This window comes from Sparus aurata, chromosome 20, assembly GCF_900880675.1.
Source record: "Sparus aurata chromosome 20, fSpaAur1.1, whole genome shotgun sequence".
Lineage (NCBI taxonomy): Eukaryota > Metazoa > Chordata > Actinopteri > Spariformes > Sparidae > Sparus > Sparus aurata.
In genome coordinates this window covers 14,576,855-14,587,668 of record NC_044206.1, presented here as the reverse complement: position 1 = coordinate 14,587,668, position 10,814 = coordinate 14,576,855, and the positions used below count along the sequence as shown (strand labels likewise).

The 10,814-nt window shown below is 42.3% G+C and overlaps 1 protein-coding gene across 3 annotated transcripts; it reads left to right on the top strand.

The window, feature by feature from the left end:
* Nucleotides 1–2,651: 2,651 nt before the first annotated feature.
* On the top strand, nt 2,652–10,433 carry znf281b (zinc finger protein 281b). Of its 3 annotated transcripts, none has more exons than XM_030401190.1 (7): nt 2,652–2,862; nt 5,065–5,589; nt 5,808–5,921; nt 6,033–6,156; nt 6,975–7,058; nt 7,156–7,274; nt 7,791–10,433. In XM_030401190.1, exons 2-7 carry the CDS (start codon nt 5,137–5,139, stop codon nt 9,414–9,416), a joined length of 2,520 nt encoding a protein of 839 aa, XP_030257050.1. In that variant the 5' UTR covers nt 2,652–2,862; nt 5,065–5,136; the 3' UTR covers nt 9,417–10,433. The 3 variants fall into 3 exon arrangements, with proteins under 3 accessions (XP_030257050.1, XP_030257048.1, XP_030257049.1); XM_030401188.1 differs by having other exon boundaries at nt 6,966–7,058; XM_030401189.1 differs by lacking the exon at nt 2,652–2,862 and adding an exon at nt 2,976–3,177 and having other exon boundaries at nt 6,966–7,058.
* Nucleotides 10,434–10,814: the final 381 nt, after the last annotated feature.

Sequence of the window (10,814 nt, the reverse complement as noted above, 5' to 3'; positions counted from 1 at the left end):
TTTTCTATGAACAGAGGGACACTGGCGGTGGGAACTGAACTGCGACCGACAGAATGGCTATTCAGCTATTCTCAGTTTTTAACCTTCATACAGTAATGGGTGCTTTAGATTGAAGTGCTCTTTCATTTTTATCAGAAATATGCTATGAGTCACCAAACAGATGTACAACAGGGGAGTGATCCGATGAGTCAACTCAAATGTCATGTTTTTATTTTCAAAATTTATTGATCATTAAATTGTCTCTTTGTTGCTTTGAGCTTCTCGGAAGCAACAATTTTAGTCATGACTGTAAGCCATTAAGCTGATCGCTGACAATTACAAGTTGATAATAAGAACAACAATTATTCAGTTTCAGATGTGAAACATAAGTGTCTTTTCTCTCAACTCCTGACAGCAGTAATCGTGCAAAGTGTGCTGCATGAACTTCAGAAAATCGCAAACAGTGTATCAACTTTTCCTAATACCTGCTGATATATAATATCAAATGAAAGTGCAACCAGGGAAAAAGGAAAGCTTTCAAGGTTTATCATGCAGACAACCAAAATAACCTGATCTATAGAGCCACATTTTGGAAGGAAATGACACATCTCATCGCAATGAATCCATCACACACCAACAATCCTATTCAATTTAAGGATGTTAAAGGATGTTCCACTGCAATAAAGTCTGAGCAGGTAATAAAACATTTCTTTTAGGAGGCTTCAGGGTAAAAATTGGGCCCTAACAGCAGTGTACGGACAGTGTAAGGATGATATAAACAAAAATAATGAAGGTCTTAAAACTAAATTCTGATTAGGGGACCTTCGACAGTGTAGGGCCACAGCATTTAGCAGGATCCATTTTAAAGGATAGGTTCACCCAAATAAAATGTTTTAAAAATGTTAAGGTTTTCAATATTCTCAGCGCACGGTCAAGCTTGTGTAATGGGATTTCGGCTAAAAAAAGGGTGTATGTCTTTCAATTGTATTTGGGATTTGGGCTTCTGGAGACTTGGAATTACGTCGTCTGGAGCAATTTTATCGGGCTTTTTTTCAGTCGTTTAACATTATATAACAAGTTCTCGTCTACTTCAGTTGTTTATTACAACACGTTGTTTATCTGTGAAGCTACAGAACTCTTTTGTGGACTGTGGGCCAAATCTAATCCACCATTAAATTGGATTAGGCAGCCATATATTGAATAAAATATATTACATAAATTTAAGAAAAATTATAAGTCACTTGTTTGTGCTGTTTATACATAGAGCTACGTGTGGGAAGTCAGTCCGTTAAGGGAACTTAAGATCCTATTATTTTTGGATCACCACTGAACAAAAACATATCTGAAAGACTTCAATTCAACGTCTTTGAAGTTGCTTAAAAGATTCCCACTAGAAAGCCAGAATGAACATTTTTTTAACATCTTTTTTAAATGGTTGCGATGACAATAACATTCTAATTAATGAAGCTAATGAATAGTTCACCTGGTAAAAGGCCTCATTCGGGCTTAGTGAGATTGATGCACAGGGTTCAAACCTGCAGTTTCTACTGCAAAAGGTAAAACCTTACCGTCATAAAAAAAACTTAAATTTTGTACCACATGAAGTTCTTTACATATCTGTAGCTCAAGTTAATAAGATGTTTAAAATTACATTGTAAATTTTTTTACCCTAAACCCTGTGAGGATGTTACGTGGACATCAGTGGTGAGCGTTGAAGGGGTAATGCAAAGATTCAAAAACGTTTATTCTGACTCTCCAGTGGAAGTCGTTTCACCATTGTCAAAGACGTTGAATCAATGTCTTTCGATACGTTTTTACCCAGTGGTATTTTGGCAAGGTGGCCCTCCATTAAGTTTCAGCTTTGGCTCTTAAAGGGAAAAGTTTGGGTCCCCCCCTTGCAAATTATCACCATGGTTTACTCAGTCCCTGTGAGACAGAGGTAACATTTCTGGCAGGGGAATTGTTTGGTGCTACGCCACATTTCTTTTTATATGTTAGGTTCCCAATGAGGTTAAAGGTGCACTAGGTTGTTTTGGGGAAGAACTTTTGATCAGAAGAGAAAGATCGTCATGGGCTAAATAAACAAACTCTCTTTGTTTGCATGAATGAAAGAACCAAATAAACAAACTAACCTTAGAGGACAACCCAATTTCATACTGTTTTACTTTGTTTATATGTGGCGGACCCTGCCACCTCTCTAGCTTCAAAAACTGTGTTTCATCTGAGAACACCTTATTTATTCAGTTGTGGGGGAAAAGAAATCAATATTTCTGAATGTATTATTTCTTTCTTATTAATTCTGAGTTGGAATTTCTTCTTCAAAACAACACATTGCCAGTTTAATCAAAACACAAACTAGTCTTCCCATACACCCTTTAATCAACACACAATGTGCAATACCAGAAAAACAAAACAAATAAAACAATAATAAATTAACAAACACACAAACAAAACAAAATAGCTCCAAAAATACAACACTTTACATGTAAGCATTAGAATATATATCGAAGTAAGCTGTAAGTAAATAAGGAGAAATTGAAATGTGCCTGTCCTTTTGTCCTGAAATACACGCAGGGACAAAGAGTTGCATGACGCCATGTCTGTCTTCATTACAGTGTCCCTTCATGTTAATGTGCCCGCTGTGTTTACATTACTATAGAGCCCCCGGGACTGCACCGCTGTCCGCTGACTCTGCCTCGAACCTCGGCAGCCTTCGCCTGTCTCCTCTCACGACCCGTCCGCTGCACCCATAATTCCCCGCGCCAAGACAAGATGGAAGAAAGCAGCGACCGCCGGAGAACAATGTTTTGGCAATAAAACCCCAAAAGCGGCGAATACGGAGAGAATATAGGCACGTTTGAAACCAACTGCGGTCATGTGTAGGTGAGTGGGAAGCTATGTGGGTTTTTTTTAATTCGCGGCGAGTGCTTTGGCTTTGTCGAGACTGAAGCGACCGGATTGTCTGGCTCGGCGCTAACGGGAGATGCACTGAGACCCAGCATCATTGTTTCTGTTGCATGGGCCGTAATGCGGGTTTTCAGACGGGGCAGCTAGCAGCTAACTAGCTAGCTCATGGCAGCTTTATTGTTATAAACACAGCTGCCCTCAAAGCGCACAGTTTTATTTAGCTCGGCCATTTGATCTGAAGACCGCATGTGCCGCCATCGGCGAGGAATGTTTTGCTAGCTAAATGTGCTGGTGAGCGTTATCCGGTTGTAATTACAGCTAAAGTTAGCTAACAATAAATAGAGCGCCAGCGTTGCTCGCAGCCAGACAGATTTGATTTCACGAGCGTCATCAAAGCTTGGGAATTGGAGAATGAGCAATTTATGCTGCTAACCCGACTTTTAACAGCCCTGCTGTTCCATTTCACCTTCTCCAATGTTATATTTTTCCTCAAATTAATTCAGGGTTTTGGAGTATGCGCCCCGTCCCATAGAGTTGCCGTTTAAAGAGTCAATATATGCGCTAGTAGTATCAGATCATGGATCCTGTTTTAGCGTAAGCTAGCACGATAGCAAGACTAACGTTAGGTAACGTGCTAAACGTTTCATCGATCATAGCGAATGAGAATGGACATTTATTCACTTCAAACGTGGGTTATTTAAGTTCACATGGCTGCGAGGGTCGCTGTTATTTTATTTTAATGGTTTTGTGGTTTGTATGGCGTCTGAGCCGATTGTTTTGATTCAGGACGTAAAGATGCGTTGATTGTGTCTGATTGCGGCTAAGCGGCTAGCTAACTATGCTAACTAGCTGGCTAACTATTATGCATCACAAAAGCTCATCCGCTTTCGGTTGGATTCGGTGTCGCGTTGCCAAATGGTCGGCTGGGCTAGACTAAACAATAAATTCCCACTCCAGTCGCCCTTCTGTGCTCGTTTCGATCCACGTACGGCTTAGTCACCGGACTGCGCCTGCCTTAACTGACTGAAATGTCTGTCTGGATGTGACCTAAATATCGTTTGTTTTAGCCAAGTGTAGTGAAGCGATTAAATCGCCAATATTGCAACGAATGCACCCAGCTTTTGCTTTCCTGTCGGGTCATTAGCTAAAGATGGAAAATGGTGTTCAATACACATCAAAGTGCGAAAACAATGGGGATGCCTGGCCAAAAGCTATCAAGCCACAGATTTTTATTTTGGCTATAGTCCAAGTCACATGTGGTGCTTAACGTAGAACAATACAAGACGTGGAGTATTTCAGAAGCAACTTAAGATTTTTTGTTCGTACGTATATTGAAAAGGATTTACAATGCAGAGCTTTAAAATCAATTCATCAAACCATCTCACAACATAGATAATTAAAAAAAAAAAAAACTAAATAAATTCCCCTTTGAGCTTTTTTAAACCATTTTTTTTTTATTTTATTTTACCAAAGCAGGAAACACCTTATCTTTTAATAAAACACAAAATCGTTTAGAGGGTGTCATTAAGAAATCTATGTCTTTTTACTCTTGAGCTCAGCTGGCTAACTTTGTTTCTAAATTTGGTGTTGGTGATAAGGAATTTAGTCAGTGGTAATGCCCCAACCAATACAGTCCTACTCAAGTTTTTGTGACATACGGTTTGTAATGGCATTTAAGCTTTGGTTATTTAAGTAAGTCTGGTGCTGTGGTAAAGAAAGATAAAGACATTGAAGCTATAGTATATTGAATGTGCGCAAGTTCTGATTAGTAAATCACAGTACTTTATTAGCAGTATTTATTTATGTCACTTTTGGAAAGGTGACAAAGCAAAATGTATTTTCATGAAGTGTAACAAGTATCAATTAAATGTATTTGTGCCAAGTATTCATTAAGGTTTCCAGTAACTGTACCCGTTGTTTCTGTCAGGTAAAGCCCAATTAATCCAATTAAGTAGTTAATGGGTGACTGAGAGGAAATTCACAGAGCATTGCAGTACACACAGTGCATACTATAGAGACTTGGTGGCATTGACTAAACTTACTAAATGGACAACTCTTACAAGAGATGAGATGTTATAAGAAAGACTTGAAACAAAATGTGACAGTTGCATTGTTTTTATACCTATGAATGCCTGAATTCATCAATACTTATCCTGGTGTATCTTCCCTCTCTTTCAGGATATTCTTCTCCTGCATTGCTCTTTAGATCGATTGCCCTCCTTCTTCCCTGCACAAAGCAAAACCACCACCATGAGTATTATCCAGGACAAATTAGGCAATGAGTTTTTGCGCAATGGTGGCATGGACCCTAACTTTGCACCAGGTATGCTTATGTTCAGCCACCTGCCACCTGTCACCAGCTTTACACGGCTGGCCTCCCAGTCCGTTATGGGCGAACTTCCTCAGGAGATGATCCTGAAGAAAGAGCGCGACTCACCCCCAGAACACCAGGGCAACAATGCTGGGAACACAGGGGGCTTCCTCCACAGCATGGGCATAAAGCAGGAGCGGTTAAACGAGCTGGATTACCGTATGCCCCTCTATGGTGGGGGTGGAGGAGTAGGGGTGAACTGTGGTGGAGGGGGCGCGGGGAAGAGTGGTGCTGACATGCCGGACATGTCTTTCGGCAACCACCACCAAAATCACCAGAACATGCTTCTGCATGACCTCAGCCTCAGCAACGTTCGTCCCCTTGGAGAACCGGTGAGATTTGGATGTGATTCTAAATATTCTATAAACACTGCTCCCCACTGTGTTACTTTTGTAGTTGAACAATGGCCAGTTTCTCTCTTAACTGCTTAAGTAGGAATTGTAATTTACAGGCTTTTGGCTATAGACATTAGTTCACCCTACAGTAGCTAATTCTGTGTCTATTTGCTGTTTATAGATCATTTCTCACTTACTCTATTGTTTGTCCGTAGATGCCTGGAAGACCATGTAAAGAGCCAAAAGAGTCCTCAGGTAGACGAGGTCGGAGGAGCAATGGGGACGGGCAGGGAGGCAAAGCAAGAAGGAAACGCAGCGATGCTGCAAAGGTAGATCACTGTTCTCCTCATCTCCTTCACTACGGTAGAAACATATGTGTTCTTTGACTGATGAATATCTGCACTTAAAAAGAACATGTACTCATGGTTTTCTTCTTGTAGGCCATGATGTTGGATGCAGATGGGTCCTGCATGTCCCCCAGCTCAAAACCACATATCTGTGAGCACTGTAACGCTGCCTTCCGCAGCTCCTACCACTTGCGCAGACATGTGCTCATACACACAGGTGAGAGACTTTCGCTGCTTGTTGAGCTTTATTTTTTCCTTATACTCTCAGTACTTTCCATAGAAACTATACATTTACAGTATGTCTGACTTAGAATTGGTATGTTAATAAATATAAAATGTGCATAGGACATGTTCAGTCAGAAGTGAAGTGTAATGTAGCCGACGTATCAATTGTAATAAGTTCAAATTGTGATTAAAGTATGCTTTTGTTGAAGATACCTGTAAAAGTGTGATTAAATATACAGCACAAGATCCACAAGCATGCAGTCTGGTTTAATTCTGTTAATTAGTTTTGACGGTAGTGTAAGACAAAATATACCATTAATGAACAGCACTTTCAAAACATCAGACATTAGAGGAACCACAGTCTTCACTTCCCTCCACTTTTACTGATCTCCCCTTCAGTGGAGTACCTGGGGCCTTTTTTTAAAAACCAGACGATCGCTAGAGTCCCCGAGATGACTCAATCATTACTCACGAATTTCTGGACGTCTTAGTCATTCTCTTTGCTGGGAAATCTTCAAATGGTTCTCTGAACATGAGCTTTTAAATCATTTAAAGGGAAAACATTTTATGACCCAGGGTTTTTGCTGTCTAGGTTATTAGTACACAGTTTAGACAAGGAAATTTGGGGTTTTCTTGTAAACAATATTGTCCTGTAAAGGAACCTCCGGTTGTTCAAACAAAACAATGCAGTTAACAGTTTCTTCTTGCAAATGTCTGGTTTCATTCATCGTCATTGTGACCGTACAGCTACGTGACAGACAGGGCATTAATTAATGTGATGGGCGGATGGTTGTACTCTTGATCGCACAGGTGAGAGGCCTTTCCGGTGCAACCAGTGTAACATGAGCTTCATTCAGAAGTACCTGCTCCAGCGGCACGAGAAGATCCACAGTGGTGAGTATCTGCTCATGGATATATAGTATCCTTTAGTGTTTTGAATGCATACCTTCACTGAAACAAGCCCTAACATGGCCACCTCTGTCTTTTGCAGGAGAGAAGCCTTTTAGCTGTGACCAGTGTAACATGCGGTTTATCCAGAAGTACCATATGGAGCGACACAAAAGGACGCACAGTGGCGAGAAGCCATATCGCTGCGATACCTGCCAACAAGTACGCCACATGTAGACTGTTTCCTCAGTAGCTTGACACCTTTTTTTGGCTTTTCATTTTATGTATTTTGCTAGTTGGCTTTGTATATACTTTAAATTGCATTAACAATGATCCTTTGAATAGATTGACTGATACCTTATTGACCTAGAGGAAAATGTAGGCATGTAGTAGCTTTTAGAATACACACTGATGATGCCTAATGCAGGTGAACACTGAGTCAACAGTGTGTCACTGTGTATTAGGAACAAGTGTTGTCATCATTATCACATGGTCCATTCCAAACTTCCCACCTTTAAATCCCTATAAAGCCCTGTCTTAAAGGGATTTGTTGGGTCAGAGTGGTCAGGCAATTTAAAGCTATCTCATGAAATTTAGTGAATTTAAACCAGCTGTGTACCACTGCAGTATATTTTCTGATGTTAAAATAATGTTTAGGATTTTAAAACTACTTCTGTCCAACCATTGTAACTTTGCTAATATTTCTTCCTGTTCCTGTTATCCCTTGTCCACCTGTAGTTTTTCTCAAGAACAGACCGGTTACTGAAGCACAAACGGACTTGTGGAGAAGCCATAAAGAAGGGCCTGGACCCAAGCATGCTGGAGCTCAGTGAAGCAGAGCTAGGCCATGGCAGCTATTCACTCACTCAGGGAAACTCTACCACCTCCGGACGCAAGAGGGCCAAGGGCAAAAACGGTGAGGGCAAGAGGAAGAAGAACGCCTCAGCAGCAGCAGCAGCAGCAGCAGCTGCCTCATCCTCTGGGGAGATGGCTCGTGACCTGGGCCTGCAGGACTATATGGAACACCCCTCAGGCTCTGGCCCCGGCATGCAGGGACGCACTCCCAAATTGGTCTTTAAAAAAGCTGGCCGCAAAGGCTTGGACAAGGGCCTCCTTTCTCTGGATGACATTGATGACGGTCAAAAACGGTTGGGCCAGAAGCCTGGCTCCATGGATCATATTGACGGTTCTGGCCTTGATAACATGGGTCTTCTCCAGGGTGCCGGGGTCAACAAGCAGGGGCCTACCACCAGCAGCAACTATGATGATGCAATGCAGTTTGTGAAAAAGCGGCGCTACCTCCATGCAGTTAACAATGACTATGGAGCTGGCTCACTGCACATGGCATCCCAGGGCAATAGTGTAATCCAGGGCTCCCTGGGGCCTGAGCCCACGCTGGCCATGCTGGACACCTCGCCTTTGGAACTCAAGCATGACAAGTCGGGCATTCCAGATGAGGTACTGCAGAGCCTGCTAGATCATTATAGCCATAAGCCAGAGGGGACACACCACCATGATGTGACTTTTGACCTGTCGGACCATCCACACCACGTCGACCTCCAGCCAGCAGCCCCCGTTACCCCTGAGCTAGAGGATGACTCGCCCAACGGTGGTGACAAGACAGCAGTGATGAGCGAGTACTCGAAGTTCCTCTTGCAGGCTCTGGAGCGCACCAGCCATAGTGGACCCTTCCCCAGCCTTGGCCAAACAGGGCCTTTCCCACTCCTGTCCAGCAGCTCCAGTCCTACAGGGCCCCTGTTCTCCGACAAACATGTGTATGCCACGTCCCCACTGGATTGTGGCTACCCTTCTGCTGTCTCCTCCCCACTGCCCATCGTAGCCCCTTCATCAACCTCCTCCTCGTCATCCTCCAAGTCCCACTATGCCATGCTTGTCGGCTCCCCCTCCCAGGCAGGCTACCACCTCAGTTTAGAACCTTCTAGCCACCAGCAGCTGACTCCATCTCAGGAGCTGACGGAGCAGTTGGAGAAGCAACACTCCCCTGGCACCTTCAACCTACCTCCCCAGGACCTGACTGCCTCGGCAGAGGGATCCAAGGGGCAGCAGCCCAAGGCTGGAGGGAACGCTGCACCCACCAATGGTTCCACCTACCCAGACCTGTCCCCACTGAACCCCCCTAAAGAAACCACGTATCAGATCGAGAACTTCGCCCAGGCCTTTGGCTCCCAGTTCAAGTCAGGGCGGCGGACCCCTCTGGGCTATGGCAGCGATCCTGGGTCAGAGGTTGACCACCGAATACGGACTCCAGTGTCAGAATTCTCAGGGTATACCAGTTTGTTAGCTGACGTAAGTGAGCCAGTGAGTACAGGATCAAAAACCCCGACAAGCCAAAGTTTCAGATAAGGGTCAAACGAGGTGAATCCAGTAGGGCGCTGTTCTGTTGCTGTCCATACAGTCCCTATACCCATCCTAATTTTGTTGTTGTAGCAAAGTTTTGTTTTTTAAACACTGCCATTAAATGTTAATACAGAAATGACCAGGGAGGGTCTTACATGGCCTCAAATGCAATTTTTTAAATATTCTCATTTTTATTATGTATTTAGTCGCTCAATTTTTTTTGTTAAAGTGTAGTGATTTTGATATGAACGTACCGTAGATTTAAATGTAATTTAAAACATTTAGAGGGTAGCTATAAACTTGCTTGATTTCTTTTTTTCTGAACACTTGTGTTTTACCAATCATCATACCATTGTAAAGTAATAATGAATAATGTTGATAATTTCAATAATAATAACATTTGTGGCAGGGAAAGGCCCAGAATTCAAATGGCAAAAAAGTATATATTGTCTGTTACAAGAAACGTATTAACTCAGGAAAATAGGCAAAATTGTGTAATAAGACTTTGTATTATGAGATGCAATTAGCACAGTTTTTACAGGTGTACTTTGAGACTACAAAGCTTTGATTTTGTTTTTGTGTTGTATTTTTTTAACTTGTCAGAACAACAAATTACAATACATGATCATGTTTGGTTTCTACTGCATGTAGCTTTGTTGAGATTATGGTACTGTTGTGTCAATGTGAAGACATCCACATTTCTTTTGAGAGCCACATGTGTACACGAGGTAGTATAAATTGTTGTGGAGTTCAGCCCACGGTGCGCACACATCATATTCTGAAGTGAAGAGGATGTTTGAACGAAACTGTGTTGAATTGTGGGCATAAAGTTATCAGTGATACGAAGCCTGTGTAACTCGTCTGGTTGTGCCCCCCTCCCAAATTGACCAGTGGAAAAGACGCAGCTTAGATCAAAACCAACCCGGCAGCGGCTGTCTCAAAATGCACCAATCAGTGATCTTTTCATCATGCTGTTGCTGAAGTGATCTCTGTTTTTAAACAAGTCACCACTTTTCTACTCCACTCCTTGCTGTTTTTCTTTTTTGTGTCAGTGGAATCAAACAAGCACTTTTTTAAACAAATCATCATTGGAAACAACAACAACCCATTCAATTTGCATATGTGATACGTGATAATTATGCTAATAATTATTAATATTATTTTAAGAGGAGAAAACTGTGAACGGGGTTGGGTGGGTGGGCAGGCGGGATGGATGGATGGATGATTGGTTGGGTGGTGGGTGGTTGGTTGATTGGGAGGGAGGAATGGGAGGGCGGGATTATTGTTAAATGAGGTTTGATAGGGGTTGACTAGGCATTACCATGGGCATCTAAATGTATTTTGCTTTTTCTCATGGGAAAAAGGGAGGGGGAGGGGGGATGCTTTTTTTTTTTTCTAACGGTT